General features: G+C 45.2%; 1 protein-coding gene across 1 annotated transcript in view; it reads left to right on the forward strand.

Moving 5' to 3' along the window:
• Nucleotides 1-185: 185 nt before the first annotated feature.
• The window catches only part of mtpap (mitochondrial poly(A) polymerase), a 28,212-nt gene continuing 6,336 nt past the window's right edge, over nucleotides 186-22,061 (forward strand). Inside the window, exons 1-8 of the mRNA XM_024374736.2 lie at nucleotides 186-358; nucleotides 7,972-8,138; nucleotides 8,273-8,506; nucleotides 8,996-9,220; nucleotides 12,715-12,926; nucleotides 17,509-17,735; nucleotides 20,854-20,946; nucleotides 21,055-21,128. Coding sequence (XP_024230504.1) covers nucleotides 211-358; nucleotides 7,972-8,138; nucleotides 8,273-8,506; nucleotides 8,996-9,220; nucleotides 12,715-12,926; nucleotides 17,509-17,735; nucleotides 20,854-20,946; nucleotides 21,055-21,128 — 1,380 coding nt within the window. The 5' untranslated portion in view covers nucleotides 186-210. The remainder of the gene's footprint in view (nucleotides 359-7,971; nucleotides 8,139-8,272; nucleotides 8,507-8,995; nucleotides 9,221-12,714; nucleotides 12,927-17,508; nucleotides 17,736-20,853; nucleotides 20,947-21,054; nucleotides 21,129-22,061) is intronic.

Consider the following 22,061-nt stretch of genomic DNA (forward strand, 5'->3'; position numbering starts at 1 on the left):
TGACAGCATGATTTAAAAAAAAGTGTCATCATGAGACTATTTACAGGTTACATAACTGAGGGCCCATACCATACACTCGTTGGTCTTGCAAATATGGGAAAAACGCAAAACTCATGTTTGACGCTGATTGAGCTTTGATTTTTGGCACGTTTCGGATGCCATAGAACATACAGCACACGCATGCGCTTTCACGGCAGTCTCAGTGCAGCGATGGCGTCTTCCATTGCGGTGTGCAGGTTGCATTTGAGGGGCAGCCTCTCTAAATGCTTTAAAAAAGTAGATTCATGTTTTCAAAGAGAGTTCGGAACTAGTACTGCTGCTACGAAGACCGATGCACCCAATAAGAAATATACAATCGGTAGGTTTCTCATCCACCGACCACACACACAACAGGGCTGTAACCACATGACTTCTAACGTTAGATTGCTGACGTTGCTACCTAGCCAAATGTGACCGACCGACCGGATCAAATAGGTCTTATGTAGCAACATTTGCATTTTATTTATTTGTTTACATTGGATAAAGTAGAGACTCAGAGTTACAGAAAGGTATATCACCATTTTTGAGGAACAATGGTTAAGTAATTCTGCTTTGAAAGTTGATAAACTTCTCACTTTTGAGAACGGCCTTTGAATGTTTTGGTAGCTATTGGAGAGCTCTTCTTTGTCTACACCCATTCAGCATCGTTCACACCCTCTTAAGCTTTAGCCCCACCCATCTCGTTCGGAGCCACGCTCAGGCCGATGATTTGTTTACCACTGATTTCAAAACTAGATCCTCCAGAAAGTGGAGATCAACACTTATGCAGCTCCACTACACAATACATTAAAAAAAGACACGTTCACCAGGATTACCAACACAGACTGGCTAGCTCAAATAGACAGAAGCAATCTGAACTCCTCTCTAAACATGTCCAGCCCACTCATTATCTCAGCTAGTGGGAAGGTTGCTGGCTTTTTCTGTGGCTTAACCAACAAGGCTCGTAATTTAACAATTGTATTCGTATTTACAGATGGCATACACGTTTGTTATTTTAAGGCACATGAAAGTTCACATTTTCCCATTTCTGGCAAAAAATACTTTTTTGAATGATCAAAATGCATGTTTCCATTCAAATGGCTTTCCTGTGAAGTAGTGACAAGCGACATACGCCTGGTTTCCTGAAACGAGTCACATGTCTATTAATTATAGTGAGCTGCCAGTTCTCCAAAGTGTATCAATGGATAACTGCTTATCTCCAGCACAAACTCCCTTCCACTTGTCAGGTCATGTAGCTAGAGCCATTGTCTCTTGCATGAAATCGACTAGCCCAATAAGCCTAACGTTAAACCAAGGACCTTAGCTACATGTTCTGTTTCGAGGCGAATTGGTTCTGGCAGCCAAATAAGCTATCTGAACGTGAATGGACTCTCAATTGCGGTACAGTTCTAGAAAAATAAAGCCCTCTACTTTCATATCACAATATACACTTACTGTACAACACAGGAGGTTGGTGGCACCTTAATTGGGGAGGACGTGCTCCTGGTAATGGCTGGAGCGGAATGACATCAAATGCAGTGCGTTCGGACCCCTTGAATTTTACATTTTGTTACATGGATTAAATAGTGTTTTCCATCAACCTACACACAATACCCCATAATGATAAAGCAAAAACTGTTTTTGGGGGGCAAATTTATAAAAAAATAAACATCATATTTACATAATTATTCAGACTCTTTATTCAGTATTTTGTTGAAGCACCTTTGGCAGCGATTACAGCCTCATCTTCTTGGGTATGATGCTACAAGCTTGGCACACCTGTATTTGGGGAGTTTCTACCATTCTTCTCTGCATTATTGCACAGCTATTTTCAGGTCTCCAGATATGTTCCATCGGGTTCAAGTCCGGGCTCTGGCTGGGCCCCTCATGGACATTCAGAGACTTGTCCAAACCACTCCTGCATTGTTTTGGTTGTGTGCTTAGGGTCGTTGTCCTGTTGGAAGGTGAATCTTGCCCCAGTTTGAGGTCCTGAGCAGATTTTAATAAATGATCTCTGTACTTTGCTCCTTTCATCTTTCCCTCAATGCTGACGAGTCTCCCTGCCGCTGAAAAATATCCCCACAGCATGATGCTGCCACCACCATGCTTCACCTTAGGGATAGCGCCAGGTTTCCTCCAGAAATGATGCTTGGCATTCAGGCCAAAGAGTTGAATCTTGGTTTCATCAAACCAGAGAATCTTCTTCCTGATGGTCTGAGAGTCCTTTTGGTGGCTTTTGGCAAACTCCAAGTAGGCTGTCATGTGCCTTTTACTGAGGAGTGGCTTCTGTCTGGCCACTACCATAAAGGCCTGATTGGTGGAGTGCTGCAGAGATGATTGTTCTTCTGGAAGGTGCTCCCATCTCCACAGAGGAACTCTGGATATCTGTCAGCGTGACCACTCCCTGACCAAGGCCATTCCCCGCCAGGCAGCCAGCTCTAGGAAGAGTTTTGGTGGTTCCAAACATCTTCCATTTAAGAATGACGGAGGCCACTGTGTTCTTGGGGACCTTCAATGCTGCAGAAATGTTTTGGTACCCTTCCTCAGATCTGTGCCTCGACACAATCCTGTCTCGGAGCTCTACGGCTTGGTTTTTGCTCTGACATGCACTGTCAACAGTGGGACCGGTGTGTGCCTTTCCAAATAATGTCCTATCAATTGAATTTACCACAGGTGGACTCCAATCAAGTTGTAGAAACATCTCAAGGATGATCAATGGAAACAGGATGCACCTGAGCTCAATTTTGAGGATGTGAATACTGACAGTACCAGCCAAAAATGTGGACACACCTACTCATTCAAGTGTTTTTGTTTATTTGTACTATTGTCTACTTTGTAGAATAATAGTGAAGACATCAAAACAATGAAATAACACACATGGAATCATGTAGTAACCAAAAATCTAAATATATGTTATATTTGAGATTCTTCAAAGTAGCCACCCTTTGCCTTGACAGCTTTGCACACTGTTGGCATTCTCTCAACCAGCTTCACCTGGAATGATTTTCCAACAGTCTTGAAGGAGTTCTCAAATATTCTGAGCACTTGTTGGCTGCTTTTCCTTCACTCTGTGGACCAACTCATCCCAAACCATCTCAATTGGGTTGAAGTCGGTGATTGTCGAGGCCAGGTCATCTGATGCAACACTCATCACTCTTCTTGTTTATATAGCCCCTACACAGGCTGGAGGCGTGTTTGTTCATTTTCCTGTTGAAAAACAAATAATTGTCCCACAAAGCACAAACCAAATGGGATGGCGTATCGCTGCAGAATGCTGTGGTAGCCATGGTGGTTAAGTGTGCCTTGAATTCTAAATAAATTACAGACCGTGTCACCAATAAAGCACCCCCACACCATCAAACCTCCTCCTCCATGCTTCACGGTGGGAACCACACATGCAGCATGCAGATATCATTACTTTCACCTACTCTGCATCTCACTAAGACATGGTTTTCAGAACCAATAATCTGGCTGTCCTCATGAAAATCAGTTTCATCATAGCGCTTGATGGTTTTTGCAACAGCACTTTCAAAGTTCTTAATTTTCCGGATTGACTGACCTTCATGTCTTAAAGTAATGATTGACAGTCATTTCTCTTTGCTTATTTGAGCTGTTTTTGCCATAATATGGACTTGGTCTTTTACCAAATATGGCTGTTGTCTTTATACCACCCCTACCTTGTCACAACACAACTGATTGGCTCAAACTTATTAAGAAGGAAAGAAATTCCACAAATGAACTTTTAATAAGGCACACCTGTTAATTGAAATGCATTCCAGGTGACTACCTCATGAAGCTGGTTAAGAGAATACCAAGAGTATGCAAAGCTGTCATCAGGGCAAAGGGTGGCTACTTTGAAGAATCTCATATAAAATATATTTTGATTTGTTTAAAACATTTTTTGATTGCTACACGATTCCATATGTGTTATTTAATAGTTTTGATGTATTCACTATTATTCTACAATGTAGAAAATAGTCCAAATAAAGAAAAATCCTTGAATGAGTAGGTGTGTCATCTTTTGACTGGTACTGTATGTAAACATGCTATTTCAGTTTTTTTAATACATTTGCAAAAATGTCTAAAAGCCTATTTTTGCTTTGTCATTATGGGGTATTGTTTGTAGATTGATGAGGAACAAAATGAATTGAGTCCATTTCAGATTAAGGCCATTCCATTTACTCCGTTCCAGCTATTATTATGAGCCGTCCTCCCCTCCGCAGCCTCCTCTGCTGTACAATGTTTTAACCTATTTTAACAGTTGCAGCCGACAGGATTTTTTAGTGACAAAATGTTTGTGCCACGCCTGGCTTCGTTTAGGTCAGGGATGGGTAACTTTGATGAGGTAGGGGCCACAAAAAAGCTCCACCCAGTGAACCTGCCCTGAACTTAGTCACTGTTACTCAACCTTGCACCTTAGAGGCTGCTGCCCTATGTAAATTGACATGGAACACTGGTCACTAATGGAACACTGGACACTTTAATAATGTTTTGTTTTACTAATTTCATATGCGTCATACTGTATTCTAGTCAAGCCCATCCTATTCAACTATTGCTGTACATATACTATTCTATCCTACAAATATACTACGTATTCTATCCACAAGGTCTATGCTATACATCCCATATCATATATATTCATATTCCGGACCCCGACATTGCTCGTCCTAATTTTTCTATATTTCTTAATTCCATTATTTAACTTTTAGATTTGTGTGTATTGTTAGATATTACTGCACTGTTGGAGCTAGGAACGCAAGCATTTTGCTACACCTGCAATAACATGTGCTAAATATGTGTGTGCAGCCAATAAAATTCGATAAGGAAATCAGTCAATTGAAATAAATTCATTAGGCCCTAATCTATGGATTTATTTTGACATGACTGGGAATACAGATAGCTTTTAAACTTTTCTTTAAAGGTAGGGGCGTGGATCAGAGACTCTTTCAGTATCTGGTGTGACCATCATCTGCCTTATACAGCGTGACACATCTCCTTCGCATAGAGTTGATCAGGATGTTGATTGTGGCCTATGGAATGTTGTCCCCCTCTTCAATGTCTGTGCGATGTTGCTGGATATTGGTGGGAACTGAAACGATGCTGTTGTACACGCTGATCCAGAGCATGCCAAATGAGTGACATGTCTGGTGAGTATGCAGGCCATGGAAGAACTGGGACATGTTCAGCTTCCAGGAGTTGTGTACGGATCTTTGCGACATGGGGCCGTGCATTATCATGCTGAAACATGAGGTTATGGCAGCGGATGAATGGCACGACAATGGGCCTCAGCATCTCATCACGGTTCTCTGTGCATTCAAATTGCCATCAATAAAATCCAATTGTGTTTGTTGTCCGTAGCTTATATCTAGCCCATATCAATACACCGCCACCACCATGGGGCACTCTGTTTCTAGAGGGCGACCGATTAATCAGAATGGCCGATTTAATTAGGGCCGATTTCAAGTTTTCATAACAATCGGAAATCGGTATTTTTGGGCGCCTATTTATTTATTTGTATTTTTTATATACCTTTATTTAACTAGGCAAGTCAGTTAAGAACACATTCTTATTTTCAATGACGGCCTAGGAACGGTGGGTTAACTGCCTTGTTCAGGGGCAGAACGACAGATTTTCACCTTGTCAGCTCGGGGGATCCAATATTGCAACCTTACAGTTAACTAGTCCAACGCAATAACGACCTGCCTCTCTCTCATTGCACTCCACAAGGAGACTGCCTGTTACGCGAATGCTGTAATCCAAGGTAAATTGCCAGCTAGCATTAAACTTATCTTATAAAAAACAATCAATCATAATCACTAGTTAACTACACATGGTTGATGATATTACTAGATATTATCTAGCGTGTCCTGCATTGCATATAATCTGACTGAGCATACAAGTATCTAAGTATCTGACTGAGCGGTGGTAGGCAGAAGCAGGCACGTAAACATTCATTCAAACAGCACTTTTGTGCGTTTTGCCATCAGCTCTTCGTTGTGCGTCAAGCATTGCGCTGTTTATGACTTCAAGCCTATCAACTCCCGAGATGAGGCTGGTGTAACCGAAGTGAAATGGCTAGCTAGTTAGCGCTCGCACTGAGCCTTCTAATAGTTGTTTCCCTTGCTCTGCATGGGGAACGCTGCTTCGATGGTGGCTGTTGTTGCTGGTTCGAGCCCAGGGAGGAGCGAGGAGAGGGCCGGAAGCTATACTGTTACACTGGCAATACTAAAGTGCCTATAAGAACATCCAATAGTCAAAGGTTAATGAAATACAAATGGTATAGAGGGAAATACTCCTATAATTCCTATAATAACTACAACCTAAAACTTCTTACCTGGGAATATTGAAGACTCATGTTAAAAGGAACCACCAGCTTTCATATGTTCTCATGTTCTGAGCAAGGAACTGAAACGTTAGCTTTCTTACATGGCACATATTGCACTTTTACTTTGTTTTCCAACACTTTGTTTTTGCATTATTTAAACCAAATTGAACATGTTTCATTATTTACTTGAGGCTAAATTGATTTTATTGATGTATTATATTAAGTTAAAATAGGTGTTCATTCAGTATTGTTGTAATTGTCATTATTACAAATAAATATATTAAAAAATAGGCCGAATAATCGGTATCAGCTTTATTGGTCCTCCAATAATCTGTATCGGCGTTGAAAAATCTTTATCGGTCGACCTCTACTCTGTTCACAACGTTATCATCAGCAAACCGCTCGCCCACATGTTGTCATACACACTATCTGCCTGGTACAATTGAAACCGGGATTCATCTGTGAAGAGCACACTTCTCCAGCATGCCAGTGGCCATCAAAGGTGAGTATTTGCCCACTGAAGTCGATTACGACGCCAAACTGCAGACAGGTCAATACCCTGGTGAGGACGACTAGCATGCAGATGAGCTTCCCTGAGACGGTTTCTGACAATTTGTGCAGAAATTCTTTGGTTGTGCAAACCTACAGTTTCATCAACTGTCCAGGTGGCTGGTCTCAGACAGTGCCGCATGTGAAGAAGTTGGATATGGAGGTCCTGGGCTGGCATGGTTACACGTGGTCTGGTATTGAGGCCGGTTGGACGTACTGCCAAATTCTCAAAAATGACATTGGAGGCGGCTTATGGTGGATAAATTAATATTCAATTCTCTGGCAACAGTTCTGGTGGACATTCCTGCAGTCAGCATGCCAATTGCCTGCTCCCTCAACTTGAGACATCTGTGTCATTGTGTTGTGTGATAACTGCACATTTTAGAGTGGCCTTTTATTGTCCCCATCACAATGTGCACATGTGTAATGATGCTGTTTAATCACCTTCTTGATATGCCACACCTGTCAGGTGGATGGATTATCTTGGCAAAGCAGAAATGCTCACTAACAGGCATGTAAACAAATTTGTGCACAAAATTTGAGAGAAATACGCTTTTTGTGCGCGTGAAACATTTCTGGGATCTTTTATTTCGGCTCAAGAAACATGAGGACCAACAATTTGCATGTTGTGTTTTGTATTTTTGTTCAGTGTAATTAGCACAGGTACTCCTCTTTCGAATGGCTGTTTTCCATTTAACAAGCGCTGTAACATGGACATATGGCAGTGTGGGAACCTTAACCCTATAAAGGTAGTGTAGTAATCTAACCTTTTTTTTAGTTTTTTGAAAATGATTTATTGCTGATTATGAAAGATGCATTCCTTATGTTTCCCAAACCGTGCATTTTAACATTCAGAATGAGCGTCAGGGTTCTTTAATAAAACTCCCCCGGCCAGAACATACTGAAGGTAGTTGGCGTCCTATGAATGTTATAAATTAACTTCCTATGATGTGACTCTTTGTTTTTGCCTTGTCTTTAGAATTTAATGATGGCTAGATTTCGACATGGGTTACGATTTTCAGACCAAAATAAATGATATCATCTTGCTAAATTATGTCTGTCTGTTTTCTTGGTTTTAGACTCAAAGGATGGAAACAAATCTTTTTACACAGTCCAAGAGGAGAAGATGGAGCAGGCAGAGAGATCTGTCCTTATCAGCTGCCCGGCCAAAACCAACGAGAAAAAGTTCCTCAGCTATTTATCCAGACATGGAGATATCAACAAATGTTTCTTTTATGAAAGCTATGTAAGTATTTCAGTTGTGCTAAGATGTGAGTCTACAAATAAACACTCAGAAATAAGTAAATAAAATAAAAACATGCTGAAAAGGTTGTGAAAGTTAAGTGACTGCTGTCACTGTGCTCATGTTTGGCCTTCCAGGGTACATATGCTGTGGTGGAGTTTTCCAACAAGGAGAGCCTCACATCACTCCACGAAGGGACGGCCATCCCCAGTATCAACCATGAAGCTACAGTGCCTTTCAAGTCCAGACTGCTTTCGCTCAGAAACGCTGGTCCTGTGGACATGTCCAATGGCCAGTCCGCCCCTCCGTGCCAACCACAGACCACCATACACATTAACGACCTCATACAGAGACTTTCCAAAGAAGCCAGTGTAGGTCGACATGACCTGGTTTCAAATACTAGCTAAACGACTGAAGTTGTCTGTCCGAATAAAGATTAGCATAGATGCATAGAGTACCAGTCAAAAGTTTCTACATTGTAGAAGAAAAGTGAAGACATCAAAACTATGAAATAACACATATGGAATCATATAGTAACCAAAACAGTGGTACTACAAACAAATCAAAATATATTTTATATATTTCAAAGTAGCCAGTCTTTTTCCTTGATGACAATGTAGAAAATAGTCCCCAAAAATGAAGAAAAACCCCTGAATGAGTAGGTGTCCACATTTTTTACTGGTACTGTATGTCTCAGGGACAACGTATAGGTATTGTTAGCTTTTGTGCTAATTGTTTCCAAGATATTCAACTATATTATTGTTGGTTAACAAGGATCTCCAGATAACCCTTGCTTTAGGCTTAATATTGAACACACAAATAATAACACTGTTTTGGTGTTCTCTCTTTCTTTATCTCAGATAGACCAACAACTCTCCTCCCTTACAGAGACGTACCAGCTGACGGAAGAGAACGTCTGCCTGCGCTTCCTGGTCTGCTCTCTTCTAAAGGACATAGCTGCTGCATATTTCCCAGAATGCACCATTCGGCCCTTTGGCTCCTCCGTCAACGGCTTCGGGAAGCTGGGCTGTGACCTAGACATGTTTCTGGACCTGGACGGCATCAGTGGAAGGAATCTGAAAAGGGTGAGGATGAGGACTATGTAGAAACCACATCAGTCACGTTCAGTAGGGCACACCGTAGCAAAACGTCCATCAACGGGGGGAAAAAAACATTTTTTTTTATTGGGCAAGTTTAGGTAGAAATCTACGAGAAAAACACATTGGGTCTGTTTCCCAAAAGCTTCGTAGCGCTGAAATTAGATCATATAAGCAATGGAGGAAAGATTATGCTAGTGCTACACAGCTTCCGGGAATCTCTCCAAGTGATTATCCCTTACCTTTTTTTGTCATGGTTCTTCGATGCCAATTTTGACCTCGGGTTGTTTTCATCTCATAAAACAGCTGTAGAGAGATTTGTCTCATGTTTTCTGCCTCATACCTTCTCCTTTTTAATTAGATTGTCTTTGTTTACATCTATCGTTACAATAGCTTGTGTAAGATAGGACATCAAGAACCCTGTTAACCAGACCCTTACTGTTGTTGAGCTGTAGAACATTTGTTCAAAGAGACGGGGGGGGACTTTTTTTTTTTTTTTTTACATTGACATTATAGTGTGGGGGAAAAGCCCCATAAGAGGCCCACTAAGGCCTTTATCAGTGCTTCTCTCTCATGCGCTCCCACACACACACACACACACACTGGGTAAACATTCCGCTAAGAAGGATCTTAGGGAAGTGAGAGATGTGCACAATGCTACAAATCACCATTTCCTCACCTGTAGTCAAGGCTGTTCAGTAGAAACAGAAGACCCTTGTGCGTAAAGAGTTTGCAGAGCTTGTCAAAGCTCTGTCTTCTATGTGAATGTTGAGAGTCAATCTGACTTGCAAATATTGACTTGGTTTTATTAGATTGAAATGATGCACTTTTCTCTATGTATGGTAGGGTGTAAAAGTGGGAACCGGGTTACCGAGATTTTCCGCCCAAACCCATTCTCATTTCCCGAGATAAATAATGTTGAGAAACCGGTATTTTTTGTCTAAGTCTGGCTTATCTAAGGCCTTCTCTGCTCTACTATCTGCATGATCAATCATCAACGCTCAGTGTGATTTACTTAAGTCTTATTTACTTAAGTCGCCATAAATGGAAAGGGCTGGGTGCGACAGCTTCTCCTACCTTGCCACCATGCCGTTGCATCAGATTAGCACAGAAAAAAAGAATCCATTGAATATGTCACAACTGGTGAGATGATATGCAGAGAGAGAAGGTCGAGATGCAAAAATGCTAAATATGCACGTGCGACGTAGCCTATCAACTCTGGCTTCATTCAAACATTAGACCAGTCATCACAACGCTAGCAGCCTACCATATTTACTCAACATAAAGTGCCCATTAGCAGATGACATCCTGCAACTAGTGAGGTATGGCCGCCTGACAACCTGCCCGCTCGACCCCATCCCCTCCTTTCTTCTCCAGATCATCTCTGGAGACCTTCTCCCATTCCTCCCTTCTCTCATCAACTCATCCCTGACCACTGGCTGCGTCCCCTCTGACTTCAAAATGGCCCGAGTTGCTCATCTCTTTAATAAACCAACACTAGACCTGTATCCCTTTTCTTTCCAAAGCACTTGAGCGTGCTGTCTGATCAACTTTCTCAACCATCAGATCCACCTCTCTACTCTCTCAGGGCTGGGTGTCTCAGGCTCTGCAAACTTGGATTGCGTCTTATCTGGCAGGCCGCTCCTACCAGGTGATGTGGAGAGAATCTATGTCTGCACCACGTACTCTCACTACTGGTGTACCCCAGGGCTCAGTTCTAGGTCCTCACCCCAGGGCCCAGTTCTAGGCCCTATACACCAAGTCACTCGGTCATATCCTCACATGTTCTCTCCTATCATTGCTATGCGGATGATACTCAACTACTTTTCTCCTTCCCCCCCCTTCTGACACCCAGGTGGCGACACTCATCTCTCCGTGCCCGGCAGATAGCTCAACTTGGATGTCGGCCCACCACCTCAAGCTCCACCTCGACAAGATGGAACTGCTCTCACTCCCGGGGAAGGCCTGCCCGTTCTAAGACCTCCATCACGTTTGACAACTCCACAGTATCGCCCTCCCAGAGTGTATAGAACCTTTGGCATGACCCTGGACAACACCCTGTTGTTTGCTGTAAACATCAAAGCAGTGACTCGCTCCTGCAGGTTCATGCTCTACAACATCCTTAGAGTACGACCCTACTCACACAGGAAGCGAACTAATCCAGGCACTTGTCCTCTCCCGTCTGGACTACTGCAACTCGCTGTTTGCTGGGCTCCCTGCTTTTGCCATCCAACCCCTACAACTTATCCAGAATGCAGCAGCACGCCTGGTTTTCAACCTTCCCAAGTTCTCTCATGTCACTCTGCTTCTCCGCACACTCCACTGGCTTCTAGTTGAAGCTCGCATCCACTACAAGACCATGGTGCTTACTTACGGAACCCTACCTTCAGGCTCAGCTCAGTCCTAGCTGTTCTTTGTCCTGGCACCCCAATGGTGGAACCAGCTTCCTCCTGAAGCGAGGACAGCAGAGTCCCTGCCCATCTATCGAAAACGTCTGAAACCCTACTTCTTCAGACAGTATCTTAAATAATCCTCCTCCTCCTCCTCACCTCAACCACCCCCCCGCCCCCCCTCCAAAAATAAATAAAATAAAAATGCACTTAACCAGCACTTGCATCCCTGACATGGACCCCCCCCCCGCTCTGACTACTGACAGCTACATTATCGAGGCAATAATGTGCTTTCTATGCGGTTTTCCCACCTAGCTATCTTAAGATGAATGCAACAACTGTAAGTTGCTCTGGATAAGAGCTCCTGCTTAATGACTAAATTGTAAAACGTCCCTTAGGCTACTTGCATGGCTTCTATAAATGTAATTGCTTACTATACGTGCAGGCTACACATGACCTCTGGATGCAGTTAAGGTAGACAATTCCCTGTGACAGTCACCACAACAAGCGGGATATCATGAAGGCAAAACAGCCATCACCTTCCCAAACTCCCCCGATAGCCAGGTGCAAGGGGAGAGAGACGGGTCATCAAGCTGTCTGACATTTTTCAGTCAAAGGTAGGCTAAAGCGAATGTAATGTTTACTAGACCTATGGTAATTTTTTACCTGCTCGGCCAACTTTCTTTTTTTTTTAAGGTTATATCAACGAAATAGCGTGGTGACTTCGAGAGAACTTTGATTAAATAGCAACAAATACAACAAGAAAATGTTAGATTCATGTATATATTTCTCCATTAACAGTGGTATAATCCTGTCAGATTTTTCTCCCGCTGGCATTATATGCGTTTCAATAGAATGGGAATACTGGGATGCCTTGTACGTTTTTTCAATTTTCTTGGGAAGGAAAATTGATAGATTCTCTGGTAAAATATTAAACCCTTGTGTAGGCAGGCACACACAATTGTTAGTGTCTATGTCGTCCATACATTTTTTCAGCTTTGGGCCTGCCATCTTCACTCACAATACTCACTGTAACCCTATGCATTTTAACACTGTTTCAGTAATGAAAAATGTTATGTTCCATCTGCCCAGCCAAAAGCAGGGCTCTCCTTGGAGTACCAGACAAAGAGGTCTGCGTCTGAGCGGGCAGGTACCCAGAGTATCCTGTCTGTGATCGGGGAGTGTGTAGACCAGTTTGGGCCTGGCTGTGTCGGGGTGCAGAAGATCCTCCAGGCTCGCTGTCCCCTAGTCCGATTCGCCCACCAACCGTCAGGGTTCCAGTGTGACCTCACGGCTAACAATAGGTAACACACACACACACACACACACACACACGGTCACAGATCAAGCATATTTTTTTGGTTTAATCAGTCTCAAACAGAAGTTGGTTTACATCCATCATGGTTAATCATCAGTGTGATTCAATTAGAACAGCTTTTATGATGCTTAACCAGTGCCTTTTAAACAATTGGGAATCATGAAAGCACATTTCTGCCTGCCTAGATGTGATTTTGAATTGTTAATCTTTTAAGTTCCCTTTCACAGAACTATTAGTCACCCTTTTAAATGGCATTTAGCTGTCATGCTTCATCGAAACTCTCTACCGTGTTAGTTCCTCGTTGCCCTTAATCTACTGGCGTTGCACAAACGAGACAGAAACTTAAGTTATGTAGAAACGGCTCTGAATGCTGGTTCCAAGCTGGCTAGTCCAAAACTGGTTGGGCACCAGAGAGGGGGGAGGAAAAGAGGGAACATAAAAAAGAGGTGGCTTGTGTGAGGGAGGGAGAGAGGGGGAGGGAGAGACAGGGCACCAATGAGGGAGGGAGAGAGAGACAGGGCACCAATGAAGGAGGGAGAGAGAGACAGGGCACCAATGAAGGAGGGAGAGAGAGACAGGGCACCAATGAGGGAGGGAGAGAGAGACAGGGCACCAATGAGGGAGGGAGAGAGAGACAGGGCACCAATGAGGGAGGGAGAGAGAGACAGGGCACCAATGAGGGAGGGAGAGAGAGACAGGGCACCAATGAGGGAGGGAGAGAGAGACAGGGCACCAATGAGGGAGGGAGAGAGAGACAGGGCACCAATGAGGGAGGGAGAGAGAGACAGGGCACCAATGAGGGAGGGAGAGAGAGACAGGGCACCAATGAGGGAGGGAGAGAGAGACAGGGCACCAATGAGGGAGGGAGAGAGAGACAGGGCACCAATGAGGGAGGGAGAGAGAGACAGGGCACCAATGAGGGAGGGAGAGAGAGACAGGGCACCAATGAGGGAGGGAGAGAGAGACAGGGCACCAATGAGGGAGGGAGAGAGAGACAGGGCACCAATGAGGGAGGGAGAGAGAGACAGGGCACCAATGAGGGAGGGAGAGAGAGACAGGGCACCAATGAGGGAGGGAGAGAGAGACAGGGCACCAATGAGGGAGGGAGAGAGAGAGACAGGGCACCAATGAGGGAGGGAGAGAGAGAGACAGGGCACCAATGAGGGAGGGAGAGAGAGACAGGGCACCAATGAGGGAGGGAGAGAGAGACAGGGCACCAATGAGGGAGGGGAGAGAGAGACAGGGCACCAATGAGGGAGGGAGAGAGAGAGACAGGGCACCAATGAGGGAGGGGAGAGAGAGACAGGGCACCAATGAGGGAGGGAGAGAGAGAGACAGGGCACCAATGAGGGAGGGAGAGAGAGAGACAGGGCACCAATGAGGGAGGGAGAGAGAGAGACAGGGCACCAATGAGGGAGGGAGAGAGAGAGACAGGGCACCAATGAGGGAGGGAGAGAGAGACAGGGCACCAATGAGGGAGGGAGAGAGAGAGACAGGGCACCAATGAGGGAGGGAGAGAGAGAGACAGGGCACCAATGAGGGAGGGAGAGAGAGAGACAGGGCACCAATGAGGGAGGGAGAGAGAGAGACAGGGCACCAATGAGGGAGGGAGAGAGAGAGACAGGGCACCAATGAGGGAGGGAGAGAGAGAGACAGGGCACCAATGAGGGAGGGAGAGAGAGAGACAGGGCACCAATGAGGGAGGGAGAGAGAGAGACAGGGCACCAATGAGGGAGGGAGAGAGAGAGACAGGGCACCAATGAGGGAGGGAGAGAGAGAGACAGGGCACCAATGAGGGAGGGAGAGAGAGAGACAGGGCACCAATGAGGGAGGGAGAGAGAGAGACAGGGCACCAATGAGGGAGGGAGAGAGAGAGACAGGGCACCAATGAGGGAGGGAGAGAGAGAGACAGGGCACCAATGAGGGAGGGAGAGAGAGAGACAGGGCACCAATGAGGGAGGGAGAGAGAGAGACAGGGCACCAATGAGGGAGGGGAGAGAGAGACAGGGCACCAATGAGGGAGGGAGAGAGAGAGACAGGGCACCAATGAGGGAGGGAGAGAGAGAGACAGGGCACCAATGAGGGAGGGAGAGAGAGAGACAGGGCACCAATGAGGGAGGGAGAGAGAGAGACAGGGCACCAATGAGGGAGGGAGAGAGAGAGACAGGGCACCAATGAGGGAGGGAGAGAGAGAGACAGGGCACCAATGAGGGAGGGAGAGAGAGAGACAGGGCACCAATGAGGGAGGGAGAGAGAGAGACAGGGCACCAATGAGGGAGGGAGAGAGAGAGAGACAGGGCACCAATGAGGGAGGGAGAGAGAGAGAGACAGGGCACCAATGAGGGAGGGGAGAGAGAGAGACAGGGCACCAATGAGGGAGGGGAGAGAGAGAGACAGGGCACCAATGAGGGAGGGGGAGAGAGAGACAGGGCACCAATGAGGGAGGGGAGAGAGAGAGACAGGGCACCAATGAGGGAGGGAGAGAGAGAGACAGGGCACCAATGAGGGAGGGGAGAGAGAGACAGGGCACCAATGAGGGAGGGAGAGAGAGAGACAGGGCACCAATGAGGGAGGGAGAGAGAGAGACAGGGCACCAATGAGGGAGGGGAGAGAGAGACAGGGCACCAATGAGGGAGGGGAGAGAGAGACAGGGCACCAATGAGGGAGGGGAGAGAGAGACAGGGCACCAATGAGGGAGGGAGAGAGAGAGACAGGGCACCAATGAGGGGGGGAGAGAGAGACAGGGCACCAATGAGGGAGGGAGAGAGAGAGACAGGGCACCAATGAGGGAGGGAGGGAGAGAGAGACAGGGCACCAATGAGGGAGGGAGGGAGAGAGACAGGGCACCAATGAGGGAGGGAGGGAGAGAGAGACAGGGCACCAATGAGGGAGGGAGGGAGAGAGAGACAGGGCACCAATGAGGGAGGGAGGGAGAGAGAGACAGGGCACCAATGAGGGAGGGAGGGAGAGAGAGACAGGGCACCAATGAGGGAGGGAGGGAGAGAGAGACAGGGCACCAATGAGGGAGGGAGGGAGAGAGAGACAGGGCACCAATGAGGGAGGGAGGGAGAGAGAGACAGGGCACCAATGAGGGAGGGAGGGAGAGAGAGACAGGGCACCAATGAGGGAGGGAGGGAGAGAGAGACAGGGCACCAATGAGGGAGGGAGGGAGAGAGAGACAGGGCACCAATGAGGGAGGGAGGGAGAGAGAGACAGGGCACCAGGGAGGGAGGGAGAGAGAGACAGGGCACCAATGAGGGAGGGGGGGAGAGAGACAGGACAGGGCACCAATGAGGGAGGGAGGGAGAGAGAGACAGGGCACCAATGAGGGAGGGAGGGAGAGAGAGACAGGGCACCAATGAGGGAGGGAGGGAGAGAGAGACAGGGCACCAATGAGGGAGGGAGGGAGAGAGAGACAGGGCACCAATGAGGGAGGGAGGGAGAGAGAGACAGGGCACCAATGAGGGAGGGAGGGAGAGAGAGACAGGGCACCAATGAGGGAGGGAGGGAGAGAGAGACAGGGCACCAATGAGGGAGGGAGGGAGAGGGCACCAATGAGGGAGGGAGGGAGAGAGAGACAGGGCACCAATGAGGGAGGGAGGGAGAGAGAGACAGGGCACCAATGAGGGAGGGAGAGAGAGAGACAGGGCACCAATGAGGGAGGGAGAGAGAGAGACAGGGCACCAATGAGGGAGAGGGAGAGAGAGAGACAGGGCACCAATGAGGGAGAGGGAGAGAGAGAGACAGGGCACCAATGAGGGAGAGGGAGAGAGAGAGACAGGGCACTCCCAATGAGGGAGAGGGAGAGAGAGAGACAGGGCACCAATGAGGGAGAGAGAGAGACAGGGCACCAATGAGGGAGAGGGAGAGACAGGGCACCAATGAGAGAGAGACAGGGCACCAATGAGGGAGAGAGAGAGACAGGGCACCAATGAGGGAGGGGGAGAGAGAGACAGGGCACCAATGAGGGAGGGGGAGAGAGTGAGAGTGCAAAAGGGAGATGGGAGAAGTGAGACTGCTTGTTGTTTCACTTCTTCTCTTGGTCTGACGGATACTGTGGTTAGCCTGAGAGGTAAGCTACCACATACACACCTTCTAATGCTCAGAAACAAACCCACCCATGCCTCAGTTTATTAGGAAATAGAGTAGAGTAGAGCGCGTTTCTCAATGATTATGTTAAATCATAGAAGGGTATGGTTATGCACGGTTTGTCATACGGAACCTTTCAAAATAGAGGGATGTTTTGGTACTAAGTGAGAATTTTAAAGTTCAGCTAAATGCTGCCCTCTGGAGGATATTGTGCCACTGTCTTTCATATTCTCCTCTCACCAACTTCTGTAACCTTCATGGTTTCTCACATCAGATTGAGAAGTTTTGTACAGAGACTATCATATCAAACAAATATATATCAGATCGAAAATAGCATGTTATACCTGTTATAAATTTTAATATTAGGAATGGTGATAGAAAGTAATTTTAAGAAAGATCCATTTAAAGGCGCAGACAGGGTTAAGTGTGTCATTTAATGAGACTACTGTAGTCTTAACTGTCATTCTGTGTGTCCACAGGGTAGCGATGAAGAGCTCGGAGCTTCTGTACCTGTATGGGGGGCTGGACCGGCGGGTGCGTTGCCTGGTGTTCAGTGTCCGGTGCTGGGCTCGGGCCCACAGTATCACCAGCAGCATACCTGGAGCCTGGATCTCAAACTTCTCTCTCACTGTCATGGTCCTATTCTTCCTCCAGAGGAGAACTATTCCTATCCTACCCACCCTAGACCACCTCAAGGAACTAGCAGGTATCTTACAATGGAGCACTGTGGACAATTTAACAATCAATACTATCGGTATCTCACCTCCAAAAGAGCTAGCAAATAGTAGTCTGTAGTTCTGCATTGTTACACTTCCTAGTTGTATTCAGAAAGGTGCAAATTGACATTCAGCGGGTAGCAATGGACCACTGAGCGAGTGGCAATTGGGTTATTAAATTATTATTTATTTAATTTCAAGCAATTGATTGTTGAGCCTCGTTGTCAACAAATATCTGTGTTGGTGTAGTGCAGTGATGCTCACACTCCTGCTTCCCTTGTCACCTTGGCTGTCAGATAATTGCATTCCTCCCTCCCTCCATCCACCTTAGCCTAGACAGAGACACTATCCCAGGCAGCATCACATAGTGCTTAAAGGCCCCATCACTCTGGCAGGGGCAAAGACCCTCCGAGCATTGGGCATCTATTTAATCACGCACAGCAAATTCATACACACCACCAGCCTCTCCTCTGACCCTCAGCTGACATGGTCAAGAAGATTGGTACCAAGGCTCTGATGGAGAGCCAAGCTTGATCAGAATTCTTTTTCTGTTTTCCCTCTTCTTTCTCTCATTTGTAATTGCTCTCTTTGACATCTCTTCCTCCTTTTTTGCTCTCTATCCATCCCTCTCTTTGCCTGTCAGTTTTCTGAGTGACAACATTAATCTTTTAAGGCTCTGTAAAAATCTGCGTTGTGGAGGGAATAACGTAATCCAGACGTTAATCCAAGATGTCGTAGCAGTCGGACGTGTGTTTGTCTTGTCCCATGTAAAGAGTCGGTTTCGTGTTTTTTTTTATTCGTACATATTTTTAATCTCACTTTCCACCGACGATCTAAATATACTTTCCTGCAACCCGCCTCACCCAATGTTGTACTGATCTGCTATTTTTATACGTTTATAACCGGAACCTCCATCAGAAGCTAGCCAGCTAACTAGCTAGTAGTCACTGTTATCCACGGCTAGCGGTCTTCGCCTTTTTAGATCGGACACCAGCCAGCTATAGCTCGGTCAATACCTGCCAGTCTGCACAGCGCGATATCAACCCAGAGCATTTCGGACTGCTTTTCTCCACCACATCACCGGATTCCTGCCGCAAGCTCTGGGCCATTACACCGGATCATCTTAGCTAGCTAGCTGCAACTGACTAGCTACTGCTGGCTAACGCCTCTGTCCCGAAGCAAGCACCTGTTAGCCTTGAGCTAGGCCCATCTCCCGGCTAGCCGAAGAGGTATACCTGCTAATTTTGTGGGCAACAATACTTTTGCCAATTGGCCTGGACCCTTTATTGCCGACGCGGAGCCCCGCTGATCCATCACGACTGGTCCATCCCCAACTACAACATTTTCCGTCAAGATAAATCCCCATTTGGCAGTTCTTTCTATTGTGTTATTAACTGTACGTTTGCTTATCCCAGGTGTAACTCTGTGTTGTTTTTGCTGCTGTGCACTAAATTTCTTAGATTTTCCACAGAACTCAGTGGTCTCCTTTACACTCATGTGAATTGGCTTATAACGATAGGGCTTAATTAAACTGTTTCTTTCAGAAGAAATATAAAAAGCATATGCATAACCATGGTAGTAATTGAAAGCGAACAGTTTGGCGTTAATGGGGATATGTATTAGACAAAAGGTGAGTGCATGACAGTTGATGACTGAATATGAACATTACACTGTTGATTTTAAATGTGTATTTTACATTTGCAGGTTATTTTCACCGCATTTGTTGACAACAAAATCCGAAAATACTCTGGATACATTCAGTAACATGATAAGAATATTCCTGGAAAATGGGGTGTAGGTGCAAAGAGTGTGGAAAGCTGTCATCAAGGCAAAGGGTGGCTACTTAAAAGAATCTCAAATTTAAAATATCTTTTTATTTAACACTTTTTTTTGGTTACTACATGATTCCATATGTGTAATTTCATCGTTTTTGATGTCTTCACTAGTATTCTACAATGTAAAAAATAAAGCGAAATCCTTGAATGAGTAGGTGTCCAAACTTTTGACTGGTACTGTATATATGTACTTCAAAATGTGGCTAGCTCTCTTGCTTAATTTTGGAAGAAATTCATTTGTTGAAAACTTTTCCAACTATTGTCTTTCTCTCTTTTGAGTCAACGACTCACCACATTTTATTCACTGCGGTGCTAGCTAGCTGTAGCTTATGCTTTCAGTACTAGATCTGATCCTTTGATTTGGTGGACAACATGCCATTTCATACTGCAATAGCTCTATTAGGTCGGAGGACATCCTACGAAGTTGTCATAATTACAGTGCAAGTCTATGGAAGAGGGTGAGAACCAGGAGCCTTCTAGATTTTGTATTGAAGTCAATGTACCCAGATGGGCTCAGAAGGTATCTGTCCTCCGGCTACAATATGTTGCTACCGTACAGAGTGCTGCTGAGGCTACTGTAGATCTTCATCGCAAAACAGTGTGTTTTAGTATAGTTTTAAAAATGATAACTTTTTTTAAATGTTTCATTATTTTTATGAAATTCACTGAGGAGGATGGTCCTTTACAGCCATTTCATTCCAATGCTTATTGGTGCCCAAATCAGCCATTTTCAACCTGTATACAGGTATGAATGTATAGGGTTAAGCATTGTTCTGGACTTAGAACATCCACTTTTGTTGTTTTCTATTAAAGTTTTGATTTTGAGACTTAAAACCTGGAAAAACAAAATGGAGAGAACTGAATTTGGGGGAAAAACAGAATCAGGCAAATAATAAAACAGATTTTATGGGGACCTAATCTTTGTCTTGTTCAGGCTGCCCAATTCTGGTACTGAAGGGCTGTGACACTTCTGTTTTTCATCCAGGGACTAATTCAGATCTAATTCAGATCTGGGACACCAGGTGAGTGCAATTAAATACCAAGTAGAAACCAGAAGTGTTTTGGCCCTCCAGGACCGGAATTGGGCAGCCTGAACAAGACAAAGATTAGGTACTAGACATCTAGTATATTGTATGTAATTTAAGCTTTCCCCTTTCTCATATACAAGGCCCTGCATGTGTAATGTGTCATTTACCTTGTGTGTAGTGTCTTACCTTGTGGTATATACCTTATCATTTACCTTATGCTCCCCCACCCCACCCTTTTCTACAAGGCCCTCTAGATAAGAGTGTCATCGAGGGAAACGACTGCACATTTGTCAGCGACTTCACAAAAATACGACTGCAAGACAACACAGAGACATTAGGTGGGGCCATAGCATTATTATTTTGTATTTTATTTCCACATGGAAACAGGTTTCTTCATCCGTATGAATGTAGTATTTCTTAACATACTCTTTTGTATTTCCTTTCAGAGCAACTGCTGCAGGAGTTCTTTGAGTTCTATGGAACCTTCGCGTTCAACCGCATGTCGATCAATATCAGAAAGGTAACACACAGACAAACAATGAATGCGCACTAATTGGCGGGAGTCAGTGCGCATTAGTGGAGAGAAACATGCCTAGCGTGTCTTCGCCATATACTCTTTTTTTAAATTTAAATTTTTAAATCTCTGGTTAAAGATTTTGAGTTTTGTCGGCTACTCAAAAGTTTAAACCAGCGCACCAGTTTAAACTTGTTATGACCTGCGTATGGTCTAAATCGGGTATTCCCAAACCCCAGGGGTACGAGCAATGCCGTCGGGGGTACGCCAAATAAAAATGTGATTCACATTTTAAAATGAAAAATTATATATATTTTTTACATTTTCAAACAGTACATTTTATATTATCCAACTGGGCTATACATTTGGGTAAGGTTTTTTTTTTGAGTAGAAGAAATGTATAAAAGCAACAGATACCATTAATAAGAAGGGGCTAGAAGTGTCTCATATGGTGAGCTACCGAGTGGCTAGGACATGCAAGCCCCATACTATTGTGGAGGACTTCCTGCTGCCACAGATATGGCTGGGACAGAATGGAGGAAAAGGCCAAAAAAACTATACAGACAATTCCTCCATCAAACAACAGTTTCACAACGCATCAGTGACATGGCAGGAGATGTTTTGAAGCAGTTACTGCTTCACATACAAGCCAGTGAATTCTATGCATTACAGCTGGATGAGTCAACAGATGTGGCGGGCCTGGCACAGCTCCTGGTATATGTCTTACATTTATGGGGGGTCAGTTAAGGAAGACATCCTCTTCTGGAAACCAGGACAACAAGGAGAGGATATTTTAAAGTACTGGACAGCTTTGTGAAATGAAGTGGACTCTGATGGTCAAGATGTGTTGGTACCAAAGCCATGACAAGGAGACATATTGGAGTGGTAACATGCGTGTAAGCAGTTGCTCCCGACTCCACTTGGGCACTTTACAGCATC

This window comes from Oncorhynchus tshawytscha, linkage group LG16 (assembly GCF_018296145.1).
Source record: "Oncorhynchus tshawytscha isolate Ot180627B linkage group LG16, Otsh_v2.0, whole genome shotgun sequence".
In the NCBI taxonomy this organism is placed as follows: Eukaryota; Metazoa; Chordata; class Actinopteri; order Salmoniformes; family Salmonidae; genus Oncorhynchus; species Oncorhynchus tshawytscha.